We start from the raw sequence: 27,085 nt of genomic DNA, 5'->3' as shown, positions 1-27,085 counted from the left end.
AAATATAATTGACCGTCACTCCTGATCAGCAGTAATAAACACGACATTAGACTCAATAATGAAGTGAAAACAAAAACAACATTGCAATTCAGTTGGATTATCAGGAAATACCATAGACTGTATATAAGAAGTGGACATAGTTACCGTGACGTCACACATTGGTTTGTGGACTACGGTTTTGAAGCCTCGAGTTTGGCATTTTGGCCCGTCGCCATCTTGGTTTCTTTGGAACCAGAAGCAGCATGAGAGGGTGGAGCTAAGTACAACCGATACTAGGCGATCAAAATGTTACAATTAGCTTTCATGAACTGAAAACACACTGTGATTAAAGTCCTAAGATGAAAACACGGACAACTCCCAGACCCCCAACGCCGTGGTAGTGACTTGTCAATCGCAAAGGTAGCCACGTCCTAAAGGAGTCGCCCCCTGCTGGCTATTAGAAAGAATGCAAGTTTAAGGCACTTCAGCATTGGCTTCACTTCTCAGACCTGGAGGTTGTCGCCTGGGCAATACAAAAAAAACCCATCTCTAATTGGATACCCAATCACAGCACCTGTGCCCAAGACTCCATTATTTCCTTTTCCTATGACATGATGATTGGTTTATTTATGAAGAATCCAAACTTTTAACAGTTTAAGATTATGAAAAGGGCCTTTAAGGCACTTTTGAAAAGTGCCTCCACCTCTTCAAATGTGCTCTTCTCTTTACTGTGTCAAGGTGACTTCTCTTTTTTACTGCATTATCAAAGAAGTTGTGAGAAATAAAGCAGAAGCACTTAGGCAGACGCACACTGCTGTGTACCTTCATCACTTTCAGCTGTCATCCTTTCCCATGAGGAAATCAAAAATAGCCACAAAGTGTCATTCACAGCCCAAAGAACTACTTTGAATTCCAGCTATATATATATCAGACACGCACAAACATGAGGAGGCTTTGTTGAGATGCTGGGAACATCATTTTCAAGGCTCAGTGTAATAGCTGGCCCGAGGCGCACTCACATGATTTCCAATGACAAACACCCAAGCCGCAAGTTTTCTTTTCCTATTCATGCTGTCCACTCATTGTCAGCTGATAACACACTACACTGCATACACACAATGTGGCACAATCACAACCACAATCAATGACATTAGTGTCCGTTTGAACAGCGCTGATTTGACTGTAATGTTTGGGAGTTCATCCAATAACACGAGGCAGAGTATCACTCTCTTCCTGGAAGGCGGCCAGTGGAGGCCCATCAACAGATCGGCCATTGGAAGGCCATTGGCCAGTTAATGTCAACAACACTTGGGAGCTGTGTGAGGCTGAACAGACTTCCTACTAGTACCACCCTCCTCCACGTTTTCCTCTCTCGCCTTACATTCACCGCTCCACCTCTCTCCCCCCCCCGACACACACACACACACCTGCACCGCCCTTTATCTCTCCTTGCACTCATTGTTTCTTGTCGCCACGTCGGCCTCTCTCATCCCGTCCCTCCTTCAATCCCATTTCCACCTCCGGTGTCCTTTCGGCACGCCAAGCTTTAGCATCGTCAGCCACACCAGCTGTTATGTAACCTGCGATTATGTGTGTGTGTTTGTGTGCTTTCTGGGAAGAGGGAGAGGTTTGGAGGAAGAAGACATCGTTGCTAAGTGTGTTGTTCCTGTCAATGTTCTCACAGTCCACGGTGCCGAGGTGGGGTGGGGACGGAAAATGCACTTCCACCAGACACGCTAAAAAACCTTCAGCTACGCTAACAGGCACTGACTGTCTCAGTGGGACATTCAGTATGTGGCAGGTACCTCCTGTCATTGACTATCTAATCAAATGGAGAGCTGGCTGTGAGTTTTCTGTCCCCTGGCCCAGCAGAGGTATTGGCAGACACTCACAGTCTGAATTGGCAGTTTGCTGCTTTGCCTCGTTATTTCTAGAATCAGCTGGCAATTTCAAATGGTGACCAAACAAAAGCTATTCTAAAGAGAGTGTGGACAATAAAAACAGATTTTTTTTTAAATAACACATCCACGGAGGCTTTAGAAAGGTAATAAAAGTATGGCTTTTCCTGAAAAAAAAAAATTATGATAGTGAATTAATCATTTTATAAATGTTGGCGGGTCCAAAATTAATGTTTTGTTTATCTCTGTGGAAGATATCTGACGTTTGGTTCAATAGTAAAACGACGTTGGTATCACATGATTTCTCTGGGTCGTCAGTTAGTGTGGTAAAAAAACGGATGAATGGCTGAGATTGATGGTAAGTGACTGGCAACGACTTGTTGTGAAGTGAATGCGATGGAACTGGGGAGGGAGAATGCGACATCTAGTGGCTGAATGTTATCAATGTTACCAATAGCACCTTTAAACCTCCCCTACAACTTAGTTTACCCTGCAATTTTTAATGTTACTCATCAGTGGCTTCACTATGGAGCTATTGTGCCTTGTTTTACTGATGGATGCTCCAAAAATCGACCTAAAAATGGTGATTTAACACACACTGACCTCTCTTAAATGAGTCATGCTGATTAAAAAGATGCAGATGAACTGATCTGAAGCTATGGTTTTCGATGCTGCCTCCTTGCTTCTTCTTGCCAGAAGGATGTCTTTGCCTGTCTTACGAGCACTGCTGTTGTAAAGCTGTGTGCAAAATAAATAAAAGCTGTTCCAAGATTAACTAGAAATCTCTTTGCGGAGCAACTGTAAGAATGTTCAAAGAGACACATTTGATATCCGGAGGCTGCGTCACCTCTTCTGATATTGTGCCGGTCAGCTGCACGCAAGCAAAACGTCAGGAACTCTACAGTGAAGTAAAATCAATCAGCTTGATTGAAGTGATGGGAAAACAGGGTCAAGGTTGAGTTGTTTTTCCCCCAGCTTCTTCATCTTGGGTGATTTTAACAACATTTGGTGGGAGTACTGTATTTAACCGGACTATTTATGCACCATGAGTGTGCATTTTTTAAATAAGTGGTCAAATAGGCGCAGTTTGAACTTGAAAGTCGCGAGTGTCACCAAAACAAATTGAGTTTGATTGCATTGTTTTTTATTGGACGAGCGACGTAGCGCGGCGACGTTTTGAGCTGAACTTTTGTTGGACGCCCAGTTTCTACTCGCTTGCACAATGGACGAGGAACAGCGGAATCATGAAGATGAAATGACGATACTTCCTCATTTCACTACGAAAACCTAAATAAGGTGGCAGCTTGCTGGAAATCGCCTGAAAGTTTCCTATACTTGATGTTGGCTGTAATGTCATCTAACAGTCAATTTCACAATACAAAACGTGTTTTATGTTTAAAAAGTACAAACGCCGGAAGAGAGCAAGTACTAGCCTACTCACCCATCTTTTTAAGTGGTTAGCCTATGTCTCAAGTCTGATCTCGAGCGCACAGCTATACGCGGTTTGTTGACACGACGTAACAGGAAGTGCATATTTAACGGATTAAGTGTGGACAGAGCGTCCAATGTTATTATGAGTAAAGACCACAAATCTATCTTCTTATCTTGTTGGTTTCTTATTCTGTCAATAAGTAGACACAACAAGGTCAACATTATTCATCATTACAATAATTCCGTGTTTATAAAAATATTAAAAGATGCATTTCTAGGGGGTTCAGTGAGCCCCCAGAACCAACGCAAACTGCTCCAGTGAACGATCACAGTGTATTTGATCACCGATCTGACCCAATATGGGTTATTTATCAGCAAATAATTTGAACAATTGGGCTACAAAGAAAAGCATGATCAGATTTAAACTGAAAAATGTCTCCGGTAAACTAAACACCCATCGGCCAATGTCCATCCCTCGTTAAACACTGTCACACACAGTCTGCAATCAAAGAAATCAAAAGCAAGTTGCTTGGCAACAGCTATACCAGGCAAAAGAAGAGGACCATTGAAAACTCGCCACGAGCAAATCCGGAGCAAACAAATGAAGACTGGCTTCAGGTGGTTTGCTCTGAATGCCTCTACTTTTTAAAATGTTAATATTGAAAACGCAACAAACAGTGATTGCTTTTTGGGTATAGGGGTGGGGCTGAAATTACAGTATGTGCACTGCCACTTGACCATGTGTTGTGGTTGTATCTAGGGTTTTTACAAGAGCATACAAATAATGATATATGAACACTAGGCTATACATAATGAGCCATTATGATACGAAAATTGGACTAAATCAACGCAAGTAAACAGCAAAACAATCCAGTTAATGGTGTTTTAGTGAGGGACATATAAGCATCAGACAAGTCTCTCTGTCAAGTCATTCAGTATGTGGATGATGCAAATCAGGTTAAGGTCATTTCTATATCTAGGTTAAAGTGATGCAGAGGAGGAGGAGGAGAAGGATGGAGGAGGAGGAGCACAAAGAGACAGAGAGTACAGAGACTATACTGCAGCAAGCAGTCTGGTCCACTAACCTCCTTTGCATGTCTCTCTGTCTCTCTGTCTCAGGAGAGGAGGAGGAGGTTGCAGTATCCTGTGTCCTCACCACTTGTAAAGCCAATCAGTGTAATTACAGGCTGTCTATGTTAACCACCAGCAGCAGCACACACACACAAACACACACACATGACACTGCAAAGCATGCACAAAAAAAAAAACACACACCCTCCATCTCCAAAGATGACGTTATACTGTACACTTTTACGCACAATCACATTGAATATGAGTTTTCCTTAAAGTTAAAGAGGTTTTAATTCTACCTGTGTGTGCAGAGAGATGTGTAGCTATAGCAACACAGCAGTGCTGATCCTCCGGAGCTGAACCGGCTATAATAACGGGGATTAGGGTTTTAACGGCGGATGCGTAACCGACCTGCTGACCGCTACTTCTCAGATGTCTCCTTCTCCTTCTTCTTTTTCTTCTTCAACGTTCACCTTGTTGAAGAAACGTGGACCTGAGCGGCTGCAGGACGTTATAGAGACACAACCGGACCAGGAGAAGTAGAGGACCGGATGCTCTGTGTCGTTGTGGCTCTAATAATACCGGTACCGGCTCTGACTGGGGATGACATTGAGCTCCTTTTTACGCGCCAGCTTTTCCAACAGCGCGGCTCCCTCCTCCCTCTCCTCCTCTCCTCTCCTCTCTCTCTCTCTCCTCTCTCTCCTCTCTCTCTCTCTCTCTCTCTCCTCTCTCTCTCTCTAGGCACGCGTGCTGAATAATGCAGAGCTCGTGAGGTCCCGGGAGTGTTTTCTGTCCCGTTCCAGAGACAATCAGAGAGCGAGCCGGCCAGCGCGCACAATGAGGATCAGGTTACCCACCGTACTGCCTTTCATTCATTCATTTATTCAGCTGCACAACAATCTGACTGCAGCCCCAGCCAGCTATGCTTCTGTACCCCCACCTCTCTGTCTCACCACACCACCTCCACCTCCAGCTCTACTCCACCTCCCCTCAGTCAAATGTGCTCAGGTGGCATTTTCAGAGACACAAAAACAAACTCAGAACACTCCAGAACAGGCAGTGTAATGGTGGGAACTAAACATTTACTCCAGTAGCTACTGCACATAAGTACAATAAGTATTTACTTGTCAACATGGGAGTGATGGCATAAATATGCTTGCTTTATGCAAATGTATGTTTATTATTGGAAAATCAATTAACAACACAAAACAATGACAATTAAAGCTGCAAGCAGCGATGAACGGGCCCTCGCACCTCCCCGCGCGTCGGGGAGATTGGCGAGACGTCGGCTGACGCGGCCAGGCACGATGAAACCGAAACTCTGGTGAGCGCAATGACACCTCCCACAAGACTCTGCGACAAACGGTTCATGAGTTATGAAAGGGGGCGTGGCTAACGTCTTGGGGTGGGGCTATGAGTGTATTTTTGCATGTACATGTCCTCAGGAGTGGACCACCATCATTCCTGAGAAATTTTGGGCAGATCGGACTATGTACAGTGGAGTTACAACAACTTCCTGTTTCATGGCGAATGGCTCAAAATGGCCACCACGCCACGGTTATGTCGTTCAGTGAAAACTCACCATTTGAATCACTTTTTTATCCTTAAGGTCTTAAGATGGTCCTGACCAAATTTCAAGTCGATCTGATTAAATCTGTGGGAGGAGTTCGTTAAAGTACACGACCTATAAAACGCTAAAAATGGGCGAAAATCGCATATTAAATTAAAAATGGCTGACTTCCTGTTGAGTTTTGGGCATACCTCCAAGAGGCTTTTTTGTGTGTCTCCACATGTTACATCTGTCTGCCAAATTTCATACTTGTTGGTGAAACCGGAGCAAGAGGCTCCATTTTTCCAATTTTCTAGGGGGCGCTAGCGAGCCATTTTGCAACACCCAAGCCCGAGACCCTTAAAAAATCAAATTTTTCATGGCCAAGTTTAACAACTTTTTGAGCATGTTAAGGTCGTCAAAAAGGCTATGCTTATACCATAACATGGCAAACTGAAGCCCAACAACAGCTGTCAGTGTGCTGACTTGACTATAACTTGCCCCAAACTGTGATTATCATAAAGTGGGCATGTCTGTAAAGGGAGACTCGTGGGTACCCATAGAACCCATTTTCATGCACATATCTTGAGGTCAGAGGTCAAGGGACCCCATTTGAAAATGCCCATGCCAGTTTTTCCTCGCCAAAATTTAGCGTAAGTTTGGAGCGTTATTTGACCTCCTTTGTGACAAGCTACAGTATTAGTAGTATGACATGTTTGGTACCAATGGATTCCTTAGGTTTTCTAGTTTAGTATGATACCAGGAACTTCACTCTAGTTTTAAAAATGAGCCCGCTATTCGCGTTAATGCATATATGGGAATAATATGGTCACTATAAACTTGAAACTCACTAGACTGCATGACTGGAGAGAACTCCCTGTAAGGATATCACAGTGCCGTATTAAATTGATACCATATCAGATAAAAATGCCCCAAAGTACAGTAAGTCACTATAAATGTACTATTTATTACCACAGACTCATTATATGTTCCCTTTAGACATATTATAGTGATACAACAGCAGATAAAATGCCACAAGGTACAGTAAGGTCATATTAAATTTAGTAACGAGTGCCATAAATAAACATACTTCTAAAAATATTATAGCGACACTGCAGCAGCAACAACTATGCACCTGTTGTAAGGAAACAATGTGACTGAAAGCCAGGCATTCCAAACATGCCCCCTAGCAAATGTAATTCAGCACAAACAGTTCACTGTTTCTATTGAGGTATAAGAAAAATAGTAGACAGTCAAACAGTCAACAGTCAAACAAATAGAGCGCTATAGGCATGACGCATTTTTGTAGGCTAACCAGGAAGTTAGCGTCGCCCCGGTTCCCTCCAATGGGAAAAGCCAAAGGGATTTTTCCATTGGGTTTTGGATTATTGCTGAAGAGAAGCTCTGTGGCAAACACACAATTATGATGCTTACACGTTTTGTTCAGCAAGATAATCTTAACAAATGAACACCACTGTTATGATTTTTGAAGCGGACATGCAATCGCCAGAAGAAAAAAAGCTAACGTTAGGCTATAAACGAACTACGCCACGCACGGTCGCATGAGCGTGAATATACACAACGAGGCTGTAAAGGCAGACGAGTCGGCGTGATGTCTCATTTAGCCACTTGTAAGCAACCGCCTTTTTTAAGACACATAAAGGCTTCAAAATTCACGAGTGGGGTATGTATGTATTTATGTCGTAGAATATTAAACGTTAAAATCTCTTGAGCTTGTGTTAACCACAGACCTTATTTCAGGCATCTAACTAAAAACCCATTCAAAAAACCCATTGACTTTCAGATGAGGGAACTGGAAGTGCTAAAAAAAAAGTGGCTATGGAAATGGTCACTTGGAAACCTGTAATCCCCTGTAAAAGGTGAACAAATAGCCCCCTCTTTATAACCGCATCATGAAAGCTTTCCTGGCATACGGCGCCCTGATGTAGCCCCTCACTCTTTTGATGTCAAACTAAGCTTTCTGACAAAAGTGTGAGTACATCATGTGTAGAATATCTGGAGAAACACTCATCCTGCCCTTCGTAACTTTATAGTTTTGTATTCCAATACCCTTGGACACATTCACACGGATGATAGAGACTACTCACCATGGCGGTGTGAGGATGCCTGCTCGGAATGGGAGCTTGATATCCATTTGCCGTTGTCACGGTAACCCCTGGTGTTTTGCCGTAGCCTATGATAAAACGAGATTTGAGTTATTGTCAGCATTGTCATCATTGTTAATCATCATCTTCTTTCATATTCATCTGCACCTGTGGGTGACCTTCACATGACACAGATAATAAATCTTAAGTCTTGGCTGCAATCTCTGGCTGTATTTGCTTTATCTTGATCTTTTTTTATCTTGTTCTTCAGTGACCCTGCTCCAACTCAAGGAGTCAAGTTCATCTGATTCCGTATCTCGTCTTATCATCTTCAACCTCCTGATAGCCACGCTCACCGCAGATGAAGAAACAACACTGCTATGTACTGTGACAATACCAACATGAATCTGTCAAAATAGGTTCATACTGGCCTACTTCTACCACCGCCAATACTACTTCAGCTACCATACCACCACTGCTACAATACTACTACCCTACTACTGCCACTGTCACAGTACTTCGCAGTAACTGTGGTGGTATAGTAGTGGAAAGCACATTTACAGTATTTTAAGGTATGTGTCATTTGCTTTTGTATTTTTCCATTTTATGCTACTTTATACCTCAACTCTTCTTCATTTCAGAGGCAAATATTGTAATCTTTTCTTGGTTACATTTATTTAACAGCTGTAGTTACTTTGCAAAACACAAAACATGTGAAAAGTTTTATAAAATGTAGATGAAACTACCCGACATGAAAATGCTGCTTAAACATTAAAAGTGTAATTTCTGACAATAAATCCCCTCAATGTTACACACTGTTCCTTTAAAAATTCATGCATGAGCAAAAAAAAAAACAATAATTATATTGCAGTATACATAACATAACACTCTGAAACAGGGCATTCTGCATAACAATGTCTTATAATACATATTTTTTTAAGTTGTATATTTACTTGCATTATTGCTGAATAGTTCTTCCACCACTGGTGGAATAGAAGTGACAGTATTGGGAATGGTATTAGTAGTAGTAGTAGTAGTAGTAGTAGTAGTAGTGGCAGCAGCATCAGCAGTGGTAGTAGTTACTCCCAGGATACCAGGAAAATGAGACACAATATAGGTTGCAATTCAGGATCACTGTACATCCAACAATTCAGCAGATTTTTCTGTTGCATCTTCATTTACCACCTCAGAAAAGATATCTGCTTATTCTTTTTTGCTTTAAAGAAGACCTATTATGCTTATTTTCAGGTGTATACTTGTATTTGGGGTTTTTACTAGAGCATGTTTACATGCGTTAATGTTCAAAAACACTTTACTTTTCTTATACCGGCTGTGCTGCAGCACCACTTTTCACCCTCTGTCTGAAACACTCTCTGTCTGAGCTCCTGCCCCCCCTCCCGAAAAGCCCAGTCTGCTCTGATTGGTCAGCTGGCCCTCTGTTGTGATTGGTCAACCGAACATTTCGAACTCCAGCTCTGCTCTAACTAGCTTTGCTTGAGGGCGTGCCAAACTAGCCACTAGGCAGGCATTATGCAAATGTGTTACTTGGTGACATCACCACGTTACAGAAGAAAAGGCGGGACTTCAAGCGAGGCATTTCAGGAGCAGTGTTTCTGTGGGCGAGAGTAACTCCCTTTGGCATGGACTTTGGGCTTTGTAACTTTGCAGACCTTTTACATGCACAATGAACTATATAACACACTAAAGAAAAGGGGAAAAAGCACAAAGGCATAATAGGTCCCCTTTAAGTTTTATATTCCATTGTATGAATGTAAAGAAGTGAAACCACAATTCATGTGCAATGTTACAAGGCCATGAAGTGAGTTGTATTATTCTACTCTGATTCTGATTATTGCACTTTCATTGAACTACATCAGTGCAAGTGAGATACTGTAGATGTGGCCTAGAGCAGTCTGAATCACAATGTTATGATTCATGCTTACAGTGTGACTCGTGTGTGCGTGTGTGTGTGAGAGGGTGTAATAATTATCTGCGGCCATGGTTTCCTGTTAAAGACTCCAGACTGTCATTGTCTTAAGATAAATTAATTAGTGCTCATTATCACGGAAAACACACCCATCCTCTGAGCAGGAAGTGAGTGTTAAAGTCCTGTTTTTCAGATGCTGGTTGTCATGACGTCTGCAATACAATCATTTTTCACCTTGTATTATGTCCTCTGGGGGAAGTGTGCATCATGTTTGTGTTACTACCCTCATAACAGCCAGTCCGTCATCTGAGATACACGCACATTATCAAAAGATGATTGATTTTGTACAATTGTACTAAAGTAATCTCTATATCTATCTATGGTTTCAGATGTCCTGTGCATGTGTGCATAGTGTATTGCATGTACTGTTCACCATTTATCATATGTGAATGTTATTCTTGAAAGTGTCCTTGAACACGACCGTGTTCAGGCAGTGTGCTGATGAATGAGTGGGAGTCTCATACAATATGTTTTAGTGCTTCAGTCATGATTTCTTGCAGTACTTGGTATTGATACCAGGGGGGCGCCTCAGGGCTCCTGCAAAACTAGGGCATGGGGCTATCTAGACTGATCAAGCCATCTATATATCTAGCTGTTTACCTTCGCATCTTCCTACTTTCTTTCCTTCATTGCCAGCTGCTTCCCCACCTTCCCATTGCTCTCCTATCTTAAATACTTAAAGTCCTTACCCTCCAATGCTCCTACCTACTCCATATTTACTGCAGTGTGTAAACTCATAAGATGCTGCAGACACAGTATGAGTCCTTACAGGAATGTTGCAGTAATATTAGAGCCATTTCTCACGAGCAGCTGGCTAGTCATATTGAAGGAGAGCTTACGTTAGAACTCTGCACTGCATTCGAGTCCATCCTTTATTCTTTTTCTTTTTTTAAAATATGTCTAGTAGTAACAGACAATGTTGCAATTTAACTGTTATGAGAGTTAACCTACTAACTGTATATTAAAGTTTCAGAGCATCTCACAGTGAGTATGCGACTACAAGCACATTTGTGTTGTTTCCTATTAGGCCATATTTATCACATTAATCTATATTTATGGCTTGAAATTGTCTGCATGCCATTAGTGTTTTATTTGGCTGGTTTTCAAGCATGTAATACATCATGTGCTACTTGAATCTAGTAAATATTTTGAAACTAATACTGTCAATATATCCTGAGGTACAGCTGTACAGTATGTAATTTCCAACCCACTATGACTGGGGCCTTAGTCCTGCTCTAGTTTGTTTGTTGGCTTGACTGGGTTTAAATAAATGACACTAAAAAGGTTGTATTTATTATATTGACTTTCATTTGTGGTGCAACTTTGAAGAACAGTGATTGATAATGTTACCGGACAGTGATTGATAGCGTTACCTGACTATTTGTTTTGTCTTATGTGACTTTTGAAAAACAGTCTGGACAAATTATTACCTAAATTTAAGTGTAAAATATGTGTGTGCTTGTTAGTGGCAGTGGGTATTATAACAGATAGGGGTGCAGTAACGATAGCTTGCGATCTCTTTTGTCAGCAGCCAATGAAAAAAGTGAATGTTAGAGACAGATGGAAAGAACAACAAGCAAGAGACGGCAGGAGGGCACTGGAGAAACTCAGCTTTATTGACCAAAGATAGAGAGAGGATACAGACATCAGAGAGAGAGAGAGAGAGAGAGAGAGAGAGAGAGAGAGAGAGATAATGTGACAGAGTGAGTGTGTCATACCCATAGAAAGAGAGAGAAAGAGAGAGAGAGAGAGAGAAGTGTGAACAATAGAAAATGGCTCCTTTTTGTTTTAACAGTCCATACAACCGTGAGGGCAGGCAGACAGGAAAAAAGAGAGACCCCTACAGAGTCAGAGGGGTACTGCAGGCTTGGCAGTGGGGCTGGTAAACTCGACAAATCTGTTGTTCACGTACAGCTCCTCGCATTAACATCAAAAACACGCACACACAAACCCACACAGGCTAACTGGATTGGTCAGGCTCCATTAACTTTGACTCAGCCTTACTCTTTTCTTTTTTTAATGTGTTTTGAGATTGTGATTCTTTTGTAGGTACGAACAGTAAGTGCTTCTTTGCTCTGTTGCACATCGTGTGTGCTTTACACCTTGTTTTGTTTTTTGTTGGCAGATCTGGGATGCTGAAGAGGACAACGTTAGTAATTGCCCCCGGCCTGCACAAGCCTTGCAGTCTGCAGATAAGCCATAGGCTGTATATATAAGGATGAACGACGCGTCTCCACTTCCTCCAAAGCCAAAGCCAAAATATCCCGGATACGGGAACTGCCTTCTTGAGATTTTGACGTCATTTTGAGCCAGAGTCTGCGCAGTAGTGATCGTGCGGTGGAGCCGTGGTATCAAGATCACCCGCCTTTTAGTTTGACACATGCCCCATTCGCTAATATGGAGGGGACGGGCTTTATGTCCTATACTGCAGCCAGCCACCAGGGGGCCATTGAGATGTTTTGGCTTCACTTTTGGGAAACTGTTATGTCGTCCATCTTTATATACAGTCTATGGGGAAAACCTAATTAGGGAAAATAACTGCTACTAATTTTTTCCCCAAAGGTTGAGGTAAATTTGAACCAACAGAATAAAGGTTGTTTCGAGAAGGTATCCCCCAAATTGCGAAAAAAATTGCAAACATTTGCAAAAAACTCTCGCAATTGCGTATTGCCTTCTGGACACGACCCAGAATAAACATGCTGAAAAGGCTAATGTGAATTTGCTAGCAACTATTTTATGCAGCCAAATTGTTATTTTGCAGATGAATTTCAACCATTACTAGCTTTGATAAACTGTCAAAGCTGTCTCAAGCAAATCAAGTTTAGTTCATTTTAATATCTTACTTAAATGAATGGAAATCAATTGCTGCCTGGAGGGATTCGGTGTAAAAACGTGCACTGTGCTTTGGAAAAAGGTCAGCACTAATGGAAAATGAATGGTTTGTAATTAATAGGCTACCATGCAAATCCAATTGGATGGTTATTTAAGATTCTGCTTCTGCACAATGTTGAAAATCAGATGCCTCAACCGTCTGGGAATGGCAGCAGCCGACAAGAGTTCAGAGAAGGTGGTGGTGGTGGTGGTCAGGAGAGGGGAAAGAGTTGTGTGGGGGTTAATTGTGAGATTACACACAGCAAAGCAGTGAAGTTAAGAGAATGAAAATATACAGAGCTCGCGTTTATGCACTCATACGGTCGTCATATGGCATCGTGGGACATCAGAACAATGTCTAGTACCCATAATAATCAGAATTATCTCTAGATCTCTATATAGATGTGGAAAATAAAATCATCACTAAATAGAATATAGAGCATATTTACATTCTGTATCTACACAGGAAACTAGACCCCGGCGGGGGGCCCTGGTGGCGGCCAATCACACAGCCAGCTGGACTGACTGACAGCAGCAGTGGCCAATCACACTAAAGCAGGTATGTTTGAAGGCCTGACATACAGTTCGGCACTGACGGGACAGTTTAAAGGTGGGATTGTATGGCTGTGCACAGAGCCAGAGACCTTTCAATGCTTGAAATTTGTTGCCAAGGAATATCGTTTCTGTCCTTCATTGTTTTTATGAGTATTATCAGAGTTAGTACACACAGTGCATAGAACACATGGCCGAAGAGAGAGAAAGAAAAAGTGCTGCACACAGGCTGTTTGAGGCTCTTCATGTCAATGCCACTTTTTTCTGTTTTGTTTTTTCATGATGTGAATAAAAAACGCTTCGATGTGAATTGATTACATTAAGACCCAGGCTGGATTTGAGCCAAGGACATGGCGGCCACTTGGTACACACCTGAGCCACACAAACAACACTAAATCACATCATTTGGATGATCTGAAGAGCCTCTCTAGCATCTTTGTAAATGTGCGGACGTGTTCTTCCATCCCATATCTGGGCGATGCATATAATTTATTGATCTCACTCTAATGGTACCTGTCCACAGCCTCCGTCCTTTCCACGCTTCCCATTCATTGTCTATGTAAGCAGCCGTGCAATGCATTCTGGTAGCGTTGCGGCATGATTTCGAGAGACGGGGCGTCACGTTGGCCGCTCCTCATTCACATAAAAATGAGGTCTAGGCTACTTTATGCAAATTAGAGGCGTCCGGCGCGACTCGCCGCCTTTGGAAACTCCCTAGAAACCTTTAAACTAAGCATCAAGATCTAAAATAAAGACAGCTTCAGCAACTGCGTGGCTTATTTCTCGCATAAAATGTTTTTAGAAACACATTTCGGTGAACTATTTTCATAGTATAATAAAGGAAAGTTTCCAAACGAGCCGCCCCATTGGTTCAAGTTTGAAAGCTGGGAGCAGCAGCAGCCCACGAGGGAAAGCGTTCGTCCAATCAGGTGTCTAGTGGCAGCCCATCAAGCGTCCAATGCTGGCGAGCGAGGCGATCCCTCGCGATAAAAAACACCCCTCTGTGGACATGTACCATCACAACAGGTGTTTCTTTTTTTCTGTAGCGTAAAGTGTAGTCACTAACTCTCCAAAACAATCTATTCACCAGATGAATAATGAGCATCGCCATCATCTCTATTCCATCAAAGACACTTGAAATCAAGCAAAAACCTTCTCCATTAGCATCCATTATCATTCAACAGAATGAGGATGATTACTGCTTTTGAGGGCTTTTTTTCTGAAAAACCAGCCAAGTAAATGACCTACAGTGTGATATACATGATGTTATAATGACACCCAGGCCACATTATTTTGCAGCACCCTTTGTAAACGAGGGCCTGGTTGGCGACTACAGCATGAGCTGGCAGTGTTTTCCGTCTCTTTGAGTTGTAAAGAGCATAATGAATCTCTGGTGGGCCCTCTGCAGCGATGGAGTGACTTTTAATGGACAAAAAAGGTGAACATGAATTGCACATAATCTTTCTCTAAAAGCTCATTTGAGCACAGCAGTAATTTAGTAATATGGTATTGATATCCAGTATTCAAAACATTGTGCCCTGCTGTTAGTGGTAGTAACCCATGTTTGTTTTCATAGGTGGAAATATATTGTTCCTTCGCTGCCAGAGTGTACTCATTAAGCTGCCGTTAGCTTCCTGTGCTCTCTGGACGCACTGGAAAAAGTTGGCTGTATAGATCCTACTGGCTGCCAAAAGGTGTTCCACTGCTTCTTATTGGCTGCTGAGATTAGGAAGTACTAGAATAGGAGGAAATGGCCTCAGCAGTGGAATAGCTGGAGTTAATGGACAAAACGACAGAGAGAGAGAGAGAGAGAGAAAGAGAGATGAGGAGAGAGAGTCCTGTTTACTACTAACTACAATGTCAAAAACCTCAGTTTCCCACGGAAACAGGCGTCCCAACAATTCAATGGTCTTTTAAATTTCAAAACAAAAGAAAAAAAAAAACGGCAAACTGAAATAAAAAGCCTAATAGAAACTTCTAATTATCTAAATAATCTCTATTTTTTTTTTGTTAGGACTATCAATGTGGAAGAATGAAGAGGCACATAAAGAAACCAAGGCAACGAGTACCCTCCTCTCCACCCCTGTACAAGGAAAGGGGGTTGTTTTGAGTTCGTAGGTTGGGTGTGCAGTTGTTTATGTGTGTCTGCTGTGTATGCTTGGAGACAGAATCTGTCGAGCACGGGGGTTGAGAGAAAAGGAAGTGGGAGGTGACTGAATAGAGAGATTTAAAAAAAAAAAATGACTGAGACTGTGTGTGTCTTTTTGAATGTTTTATAAACTGGCTTGTGATCTGGTTGATTGTCCAGACGTACTGTTTGGTTAGACAGCATGGCATTGTGTCTGATTGTCCGTAAAGTCTTATTGACCACTGAGAGTAGTTTTATATCACCTGGTTTAAACTGTTTGTCAACAACAATATCTGTTTTTACCATTACTATGGCAGCGTGACAACAGCTTAATTTGAATGTATGAACCATACTGTGTTGTCTGAGGAGACGGGAGGCGTGAGGGCGGAGCCTCCGTGTCGACAGAGAGGGTGATGAAAGAGCTGAGATGTAGCGGTGATAACGTGACTGAGTAAAAAGTCAAAGGTCTGACAAGAGCGTGTGTGCGTGCATATGTGTGCCAGCCGATCAAAGTCCAGAGGAGGAGGAGGAGGAGGAGGAGGAAGGCAGGGCTTCTGTTAGTAACCATCCAGAGACAGAGGAGAAGAGAGGGGTGTTGTGGGTAATAATAAAAGGGTGGAAGAGGGAGAAGATTCAGTCACATGAGGATGCAGCACTCGCAGCGTTTCCTCTTGTCTGTACCTGTGGCGGGGGTGAGGCCGGGCGGCGGGGCCGCGCTGGCGTCGGGATTGGCGGGGGGCGAGGAGGTGCTGTCGGGCTCACGGCCGTCAGATGACAGTTCCGTGCTGGCGCCCTCGGACGTGGCCGGCCGCCCCGACACGAGGTCGGCCGCCGTGCCGTCGATGATGGACAGGTCGGTGACCGTCTTCTCCCTCAGCGATTTCTCGTCGTCTTCGTCGATCAGGACCACCTCGGCCTTTACGGCGCCGTCGAAACCCAGCAGCCGCCTGCTCTCGCTCATGTCCTCAACGTCCTGGTAGCCGAGGAAAACCATGGTGATTGGGTACTCCGTGCTGGCGTGCGGCGGGGCGGTGAGCTCGCCGCCTGGCTGGGCTGAGGAGCCGGGCTGGGTCGTAATGGGAGCAGAGGGGGGCATTATGCCGAGCTGGGTCTCCCTCTGGAGGATGACCTGGGCTGGCGGGCTTGAAGGAATGGATGGCGGAGCGCAGGAGGGTGGAGACAGATCGTCCACATCTGCTGGGGAAATGTAAGCCTGCGGCGGGTCAGCCGGGGTCACCGTCACATTACCCCTGCCGGCATCTCCTCCGTGTGCGACAGGCCTGGCAGCTCGCTGGATCAGCTGGTCGACCTGCGCGCAGCTCCACCCGTTCTCCATGGTGCTGGTGGACACGCCCCCGGAGGAAGTGACCTCGTAGACCACTTTTCCGCCATCGTCGTAGACTTTGACGCCGCGCGTCGCCGCGTCCAGCGGGCTCACGCGGTTGGCCGACAGGACACGCTGTTCGCCGGTCTGCGGGTCGTGCTGCACGTTGATCTCCATGGCAAACAGTGCTGTTAGGAGGGGAAGGGTTGAATGGGAGGACAGACAGGGAGGTGGGAGGGGTTGATGCAGAAGGGTTTTAAGGAAAAGTGAAGGGGTGGGGAGGAAACAGTGGAGGAGGTGGGGGAGGGGGGTGATGGGAGGAAAAAGTGGAGGGAGTGAAGCATGAGGATGGAGACACAGTGTTCTCTGAAAAACAGATAGCTGCAACTGCAATATCCTGTAAGTTTCTTATAATTAATAAAACACAAAACATGACCTTATCTTTCTCCTTTAGAGATGCAAACCACAGATACAGGTGAGTGAACAAGAAATACAAATACCTAACTTTCCCTCACTGTGTCTAATCTAATCATTAAAAAGTGAGGACTAGTATACTGTAAATGGTACTATCTAGTAAACTACAGGCATTTTGTGCAATTAAGATGATAAGATATCTAGCAAGTTATATTAGTGACAACTACTGCATAGTAATCACCTTCTTTGAAGACTGCAATGATTTGGAAAATAGTCCTCACATGGTTACTCTTGAAGACACTTAATGTAGTGATTATAAAAACATGTGCTTCTGCAGTAAAGTATATTTTTCAGTTAATTTTGAAGAGTAAATATTGCGTAAATAATAATAATAATAATAATTATTACTAATATACCTGATGTTTAGTTCTGTTCTTACTAGGGCTGTCCCGAATACAAATTTTTGGGCTTTATTCGAAGGCATTCGAAGCTTCCCAACGCGGCACAGCAGGCATTGTTCGTCTGTCTTTCTGTCTCCATCTCCAATGTAACAGTGCCGCTGCCGCACTACTGTACACACACGTACCTCTACACACAACAAACAGTGATATCTGTCTGAGAATAATTATTATTCCTTATTTCATGGGCTATTTGGGGATTTATACTTTATCGAATACTGATTTGGAGGTCGATTACCACGGCAACAGTTGAAGCTTTCAAAGCATTCGGGTCAGCTTTAGTTCTTTACTGCAGATTAGTTATAAGCACAAGTGTCTAACTGTCTAACACGCTGCCCCAAATGCTGAGCTTTTATTTTGTAGAGCTATCCCCCCACCGCAAAGTCAGCACTACTGACAACAATGAAAACAATTAAGATAATGAACTTTGAACAAGAGTAGCTGTATTGGTATTACTAAGAGTAAAGACTAAAACTAATAGAAATATCAAGAGTAAAACTATTACTAATCCACTACTGTAGTACTGATTAGTCTGCAACTAAAAAAAATATTGTAATACTATTACAGAGACTAAAAGTAATGCAAATTAGTTATATATAGTTACATATTTTGATTCTGCAGTTGTGGTCTTGTCTGAAAGTATTACTAACATGAACTTGGACATTCTCCAAAGTCAGTTCAAATATTGATCTGGTGCCTGATGTGCATGTGCATTCAGTGTATAGTATGTGGATACACACTGGTTAAGTGTGTGTGTTTAGGTCTGTATTGGCTGCATATTATTCTCAGCACACATCGGTGTGTAACTGTTAAAGTCCGTATGAGATCTCACTCGGTTCGTGCGAATGTGTGCGTGTCCGTGCCTGTCCGCCCTCCATGTGCGCGTGAGTTTGTCCTGGTTATAATCCAACTTGGCTGCGGCCCAAAATCTTCCTGTCCTCGCTCCCTCCCTCCCTCCCTCCCTCCCTCATCTCTGCCCTCCCTCTGTCTTACCAGGTCTTGGTATGGCGTGCTCTCCAGAGGCAGGTGGGCCAGTCCTTGGCTGCGTGGCCAGGACGACGTGGTCGGGATCGCGGTCCGTGCAGTCCGAGAGAGGGGCGGACATGCAGCCAGTTGCATCTAGTGAGCAGGAGCACAGGAGGGGGGGGAATGACACATGGTCAGAGGGACGTTAGAGGCCACAAACACACACACGTACACACCTCAGTGATGTGTAACCACACCCTGACACAAATACACACACAGCCCAGCCCCCCAACAGGGAAACTAACCACACCCCCGAGTGACCCTGCCCGCCCCTATTCCAAACACACACACACACACACACACACACCATCCAACTCTACTCATCTCTCTGTTTCTGTGTCCACGGCAACTCTAGCACCCCTGAGGTTCAGTGCTTATGCAGCAGAAGCGTGTGTGTGTGTGTGTGTGTTTGTGTGTGTGTGATTGCGGGAACAAAGCTTTTGGGGCTTACAGGGCTTGTTGGTGAATAGGGGGGGGGATAAAGCCAGCGACTGCAGGCTGCAGAGTCATGGCCTTGTGTGTATGTGTGAGCTTCAATAGTCTCGCTGAGCCGGTTCTGTGTGTGTGTGTGTGTTTGTCCGTGCGTTTTTTTTGGTGCATGTGTGTGTTATTGTGCAGGTATGTCTATGTCTACGTGTGCGTGGCTGAGTGTGTGTTTGGGGGTGGGGGGTCAGGAGCGTGCTCTGGCCTGCATCCCTCCTGCCTCAGCGAGACTATTATTCCCACACACACACACACACACACTCAAACACACACAGTGAAATAGAAAGAGAGGGACCCCACTGCTAGGAAACAACAATAACTCAGGGGAGGACACCATCCCAATGAGGTGTGTTTGTGCGTTTTTGGTGTGTGTGTGTGTGTGTCATACCTCGGTTCTGGGTCATCAGACTCTGAAAGACAGACAGGAGAAAAATCCATATGAGCCATAGCAGGGGGATATTTTTTTTTTTTGATTTTGTATAATAATCATGATCTGCAGGCTTTATGTAATATTATTATTTATAAACAGAGTACGGTACATATGTAATAATGACATGATATTTCAGAGCTTTGTTCCTTGGAAATCATGTAAGAATCAACACTAATTTCTGTAATAACGCTAGAATAAGGCTAGATTAGAGACAGTATTCTACTTCAAAAGTAACCAGTTATGTTTGAAAAGCTAATTTCAATGATAAGACTTCTTGAGTGCTGCCCCCCCTTTAACATTGCAGCCTGCCAAGTGCATTTCTAGTCATTGCTTTACAATGCAGTTAAAGATTAACTGCTGTTTTGTAAACACAAAGGTCATTCATTTTATATGCAGCACACTAGTGTTTTTAATTAGCAGCAAAGTCTATACAAGACTCCATGTCATTTTCACTGTTTTATTTGCTCTCACAAAAAAAAAACATGGCAATTATAATGTAATTAAAGGGACAGTGTGTAGGATTTGGCGTCATCTAGTGAGTGGTGTGGTTGCAGATTGCAACCACCTGAGCACCTTTCTGCTCACTCCTCCCTTTCCAAAACCGTGGTAACACCGTTCGGCTAGCTCAAAGGCCATCCTTACCATAATAACACTACTTTAGGAGCAACGGAAGTCAGATGGTGGCTGGCGGTAACGCGGTTTTAATGCTCACGTTACCACAGTTTCACAAGCGTGTCGGAGAACTACAGTGGCCTTCAGGTAACGTAAAAAAACATGAAAGACTCTCACTAGAGTCAGTGTTTGGTTTGTCTGTTCTGGGCTACTGTAGAAACATGTGAAGAGGACCCTCTCCCTATGTAGATATGAAGGACTCATTCTAAGCTAACGAAAACACAACAATTCTTAGTTTCAAGTGATCATACGCTAATGAAACCATAGTTATGAATGATTATATTCCATTTCTGCTAATAGATCCCCTGAAATGTTACACACTGTTCCTTTAAACAAGAAACTGATAACAGACTGTACTGTAATGTCAGTACCAACCAGTTAGTCAGAATGATTTCAGTATTAGCATATGTTTTTCAAAGCCAGCAATTTGTAACTCTCCAAGCACCACAAAGAGCTCATACAAGGCTCTGGACCGTTCATGTTCTCATACCTTCTGCAGGTCTTCTATCGAGAGCTCCGTCTCTTTCAGACGTTCCCGTAGAACCTGCTCTTTGGCTGATATCTGAGACTCTTCACTCTCCAGTGTACCGATTTCAGACTCTAACCTGCAAGCACAAAAAATACAGGAGGACATTTCCTCTCATTATATTGGAAAGAAGTTGCAGAAACAAGGAGTTTGTTGCCATGTACATTCACACCACACTGTCCAGTATAACATCTGGTTTAAAATATGTCTCAGATCACCTGGTTTAAGCCATCACATTTCAGTGCCTTCTCAGTGTCTCCTGGGTGCATTTATACCAGCCTTTCCAAGCATATACTGTAAATCTTATCTGAATATAAACCAGATGCTCCAAACACATGGAATGACCAGACATAACAGGGAGATCGGCAACTAAAATGGACAGCCACCAGGGCGAGAGCTTTGTCTGATGGGAAAATCTCCATCAGCAGGTTATAGTCTAATAGTTAATTGGGCTATTGCAAATTAAAAAATGGTTTTAGAGCTTAGAGAAAAAAAAGTAAATAAATAAACGTTAACATTTGCTGAGGCAACTTCATTGTTTATTTACAAATCTAGTAGAATGTGACATATATGGCGATCAATACCCAATAATTCAGTATGCAGTTTATCCTGATCGAGTTGTTCATTGAGATTAGTCTGACACATAGACTGTATATAAAGATGGACGACATGACAACTCCCCAAGAGTGAAGCCAAACATCTTGATCGCCCCCTGGTGGCTGGTTGCAGTATAGGTCATAAAGCTTCCTCCATGTTAGCAAATGGGGCATGTGTCGAACTAAAAAGTCAAAGTACACATCAAATACATTTTTCTCAAAGATGGTTTCTGTCATTTTAGGTAGTTCTTATCACGCTGATGTAAGTTCAAGTGTTCATTTTTCTGAAAAGTTTGGTTTTAATTAGTTATTTGATGCCATAAAAAAGGGGGTGAGACGTCATGATATGCAGTCTAAGTCTAAGTAACCATCTAAATCCTGATCGGAGCTGAATTCTGAGTGTGATTTCAAGCAGCCAGCCCAATATTGCAGTCTAAGAAGTCCTAAGAATGCCCATACAATCAGTTCTGCCTTTTTATCTGGCGAGGACAGTCTCAAGACATCACTACCATTCACGAAACTGCACCTAAATAAGCCATTGTAGACACACATGCACACACACACACACACACACACACACACATGCTCACGTGGACATTTAAGACATGGATGTAGCAACAATACTAGGAAGCAGTCAGGGAGGAGGACCAGGGTTGCTTCCTCGCTCTCTGCCAGCACTCACAATACTTCAGAATACACTCAACTGGGACGCAAGGAATTTTGTGCGTCAGTGTGTGTGAGCGCTCGTGTGTAAAAGAGACATTGAGGTTCATAACAATGCCGCAAAATATGTTCATATCAGCGTCAGTGACCATGAACGAGCACTAGTACACGCTGTCCTGACCGGACTGTTTACCATTTGAGAGACAGTTTATCTGAAGCAGTTTAGAGGAACACACAGTGTGCAGGTTGTTCGCGTGAATAGGCCAAGTTCAAATGTGTTGAGTTTACAGAAATATCAACAGTGAGCAGGGGAGGACATTTTTGATTTTTGGCCCAAACAAAAATCAAAGATTGTGTCTATAACGTTTGCCAAAAAAAACTGGTGCTTTGGCTCTGATCGCTGAGGTTTAACAAAACACATCCACACAGTCAGCACTCATCACTTCACCATCTGCCAGTGTTCCTTCCTACTCAAGTTCAGCTTCAGCGGTGTGATGTTTGGATGTTATACAGCTACCTGAAGACTGTACTGTGTTCCACCAGAAATACTTATTTACAAAGCTTTGATGACTGCGAGGACCCTTCTTCATTCGTATACATGCCCTCAGAAATCTTAGCCAAATGGTGTATTATCATTTATACGGTATAACATGTATTTAGTCAGGTAATGTCATCGAGATCAAGAGAGACCTGGGTGCAGCAGAGCAGTAAGCATGCACACTGCAGAAGCTGTGGTGTATTGGGTTGGAGCCATGATAGTAGGTTTGTTCTGCAGTAAGAAGTAAAGCTTTTGTTGTCTGGATGCGTTTTTGTCTCTGCAGAACGTTATCACTAGCCTACTTTAGATATGTAATCTTGTTTGCATCGGAAAACTGAACAGAGCATAGCAGTGTCTTATCATAAAATCGGCCTTATGCAACTGTAACCTTAAGCCATTGTCTGGATCAAAATAATCAGCACAGTTCAGTAGGGTTCAGTGTTAACTTCACATCAGACGATTCAAGGACATGCGTTCAAAAACAACAATGTATTGTCTTGCTATGCCAAGAAGGTAACAAATACACAAATGCTATTTTAACAACAGCCTCAATTCTGAAGAGAGCCAGCATCTTATCAGAGTGTATTGTCTTTTATAATTAGTGCTGGGTATCAGTATTCCATATCTAAGGTATCAAACGAAAAAAAAACAGTACCAAGTAGTATGGTAATTTCTCCAATCAAACAATACTTGCATTCGATCCTTTTTGTACTCAGATCTAGAAAAAATTTGTATGGTTTTGCTCGCAGCCAATCACTGCTAGCATTCTTTGATTTATGCAACGTGTGACTGGTCGACCACCGTAGCAGCCACGACCCATGCAGTCTGTGGTGTAGTAAACTCTATAAACAGATTCTGCATTCAGCAACGGGACAAGATTTTGGTAGCGGAAGTGTTCTGGTTTGTAGTCTGAGTAATATTGACCAATCACGTTCGAGCAGGTTTTGGTTGAATGCAGGTAAACAGTCAGTTTGTAGTGCAAGCATTTTTGTTTTACCCTCACTTTTCTCAGGACAAATGTCTATACCCCGTTGCCTCTCATGTGGCTTCTCTTCCCTGCTCCTCCCTGTCTCATTTCCTTTTTTTCCCTTTCTGGCGGGAAATGGATTTTACTTCTGCTTCCTGTAAGCCGCATGAGGTCATGCCGAAATGGGCAAGACAGGACATTTGTGACAGGAGGAGGACATAGGTTTCCTCATCCTATTACATCAATACTAACCCCGCATTATAAGGAATATCCTACAAGACAAATGTTAGGAATATTCACAGACGGGTCATTCGTGTGATTATAAATTAATTTATGATCTAATTTAAATCCTTTATGTGAGTACGAGCGGTCACAGCTAATGAAAAACACTCTAATATCACTGTTATACTCCTGTAGGGACTCATACTGTGTCTGATGAGTTCATCCACTATAAAAATAAAATATTGAGTAGCAAAGACAGAAGGTAGAAAGGGTTTGTAAGAAGTGGATATGGACAAGGGTAGGAACTAAGGTAGAAACTAAGTGAGTATGAAATGAGGAAGGCAAATAGTTGCACAGTACACAAATAATATATACCTCATAATGCAATCCACGGCAAACTACAACCTAAAAAAATATTCTGAAGTTGGATCAACACGTCTCTCAATGAAGCTTAAAAAATTTCCTTTAGGACTATTTGAGTAGATTAGATCACTGTGTCTTTGAATGTGTCTACCACCCCTGTATGGTCTTTAGCTCATGTGCAAAAGAGCAAAGAGAAACATCCTGGCACCACTCATATTTGTATCTGGCGCCCTCTGGTGATCAAAACTGTGAGCACAGGAAGAAAAGAAATAACATGATGGATGGATTGTTTTCTTGACCTTTCGTACGGTATCAAATCCTACTATGAATGGAGTCTACAAACACATTAATAGCACCAGATGTTCCTTCAGTGTCTCTACCTTCTTTATTCCTCATATAGTCCAGGGCCTGCACTATGTTACATAATTAAATACTACACAATATAAACAGCTATAGAGAAGTCTAGACTTGCAGAACTACACCTCTATTAAACACCTAATCAACCTGATTTTTTTTTATTGCAGGGTGGCTTACGTGTTTTTTTTCATGAAGGCCATGACCTCACATTGTCCCTCCTTCCCCTCTATACTTCCTCCTCGTCCTCTCCTTATACTTCTGCGTCTGGCTGAGTTACTATCTCTGTGGCAATCCTGAAAGAGAGCGGTGATGTCACCGTCCCGCCCTGTCAACCAACCGCAGGCCTGTTGCCATGGGTACGCCTGGGTGGGCAGCAACTGCTTTCCACATCATACAGACGGAGGAAGAGCAGACATCTGGTTTTGTGTGTGTGGTGGATGTGTGAGTAGTTTGTGCATGTGAAAAGATGTGCACACAGACTGTCAGAGAGATACAGAGACGGACAGAATAGAAGAGAGGAAGTCCAACCACATACTGGATTTATTTATACATGATACTGTATGTATGTGTGCTGTGTGTGTGTGTGTCGGAGCTGTCTAGGTACAGTTCTTCTCCTGGAGGTTTTCTAACATGCTTTCAAGACACTGAGCTGCTTGGAGGATGAAACAATCTGATTGGCTGAGGAAAGCCTCAGTGGGCGGAGCCTAAGAACCATCGTCTTTCCAAGCAGTCCATGAAGGGAAGTAGCTGAAGTTTAAATCTATATAGGGCAGTTTGTTCTCTGCTCATTTTTCCTGTCACACTCAGTTAAGATAAAGAAAAAGAAAAACTACACTGGGTTCATTGTAATTTATAAGTTATTTAGTATTTATAAGCAGTATATTAACCTTTAATGATAATAATGTAGTTGTAAGCAAATACAATTTTTTATTTGTCAACAGCTATAACTCCTTCTGTGGGGGCTGGTAGATAAACAGATAATGAATGACAACATAGTCAAACACAGATGCATTAATGTAAAATATGTCTTCACAGGAGAAGTTATAATTGTTGACAAATTAGGGCTGGGCAATATGACGATGTATATGAAAATGTCTATTGTATATATTTTTCTATATTGTTTCTATCGCAATATAGGCTCGGTGTGCATTTATTTCTTTTTTCTCTCTATAATTTCACTTAAAACTGTAAAAAAAAAAAAAAATACTCTTAATTTAATAGTATTTAATTCACACAGGAGTATACAGAATTATGCTTTACCATGTGGTTATTTCATATAGACTATTTATTTATTTGATTACTAGAAAACAAGCAATATCTCGATATATATCGTTAGAGATATGAAATGACCTATATCATGATAGAAGATTTTTGCCATATCGCCCAGCCCTATGACAAATTGATGTCAAAAAATGTCCTTATATCCGCTTACAATATAATGAGTTATAAACCATGTATTAAATGTTTATATACTGCTCATTTTTGACAAATTCTCCTCTGATGTGGCTCATTTTTCACCACTTCTTCTAGCACTAGCCTTTCACAGATCACATTAAAGCTTTCCAAAAAAGAGCAGCTTTGATTTGTGAAGATTTATCACATTTAACACGACAACGCCAATGAACATCAGTGGCATCCGCATTCAACCGCAACCGCATTCAAAATCAATAAACACAATTTGGCACAATGAATCATGGTGAAGCTAAACAAAAGGAAAGTCAACACTGAGGCCACTGACACTCCATTATGTGCCAACATCTTCAAAAGCCCTTACTAAAGTTGCTGGCTTACATTTCAGGCTTAGCTGAACAATACACCATATTACTACACACACAACCTACAGCTCATCAGTCAAAGTCAATGATCAGAGCTGTATATCATGTATCTGCAATCTGTCCCTAACCGTCCTCTTAATACACGCAGGCACATTGACACAATATAATATAATATGCTGTCATACGGTAGTCTGCTTCTTCCTGTTTCCATCCCGAGTGCTGATCTGCCTTCCAGATCACAAACAGGATGTGAAGAGTGACATAAAAACAGATAAGGAGCGCATATGGTTCTTTGTTCCTTCCTACTTTTATCATGAATGATTTACCGTGCTTGTTCTCACACAAAACTAAAGATAAATTATACATATCTTTCTATCTCTGTACCAAGTCTTAACCTCTACCATTATTTACAGTTTAAAGGGTATACAATGAGGCAAAGTACATGTTGTGCTGTAGGCAACATGACAAGGGCAAGCAGAATGGATACTAATCTATACACTCAAAGTACTCCATTAGAAGTAGCAGCAGAAGTTCCATGGCTTAATATGCTTATAATTTAATATTTCCTGTGTTATAATATACTTAAGATCAGATACATGTCATATAAATCAGTGGTTCCCAACCTACTTTCCTTGAAGCCCCCCTACTTGTCGTCATCACCCTAAAAAATTTACAAATCCTCAAACAAAATCCTCAATTT

The 27,085-nt window shown here is 42.4% G+C and overlaps 1 protein-coding gene across 8 annotated transcripts in view; it reads right to left on the bottom strand.

The window, feature by feature from the left end:
- Window positions 1-27,085, bottom strand: part of LOC119477775 (A-kinase anchor protein 2) — a 97,107-nt gene that overhangs the window by 26,969 nt on the left and 43,053 nt on the right. For 7 of the 8 annotated variants that reach the window (XM_037751887.1, XM_037751888.1, XM_037751890.1 and 4 more), the window contains 5 exons: window positions 20,869-20,983; window positions 19,665-19,686; window positions 18,761-18,886; window positions 16,253-17,083; window positions 8,037-8,122 (listed from right to left, as the gene is read on the bottom strand). In XM_037751887.1, coding sequence (XP_037607815.1) covers window positions 8,037-8,122; window positions 16,253-17,083; window positions 18,761-18,886; window positions 19,665-19,686; window positions 20,869-20,983 — 1,180 coding nt within the window. The remainder of the gene's footprint in view (window positions 1-8,036; window positions 8,123-16,252; window positions 17,084-18,760; window positions 18,887-19,664; window positions 19,687-20,868; window positions 20,984-27,085) is intronic. The other variant, XM_037751894.1, reaches the window with a different exon arrangement.

This window comes from Sebastes umbrosus, chromosome 19 (genome assembly GCF_015220745.1).
Source record: "Sebastes umbrosus isolate fSebUmb1 chromosome 19, fSebUmb1.pri, whole genome shotgun sequence".
In the NCBI taxonomy this organism is placed as follows: Eukaryota; Metazoa; Chordata; class Actinopteri; order Perciformes; family Sebastidae; genus Sebastes; species Sebastes umbrosus.
The sequence above is the reverse complement of the archived record's forward strand: the minus strand, read 5'-3'. Positions and strand labels throughout refer to the sequence as shown.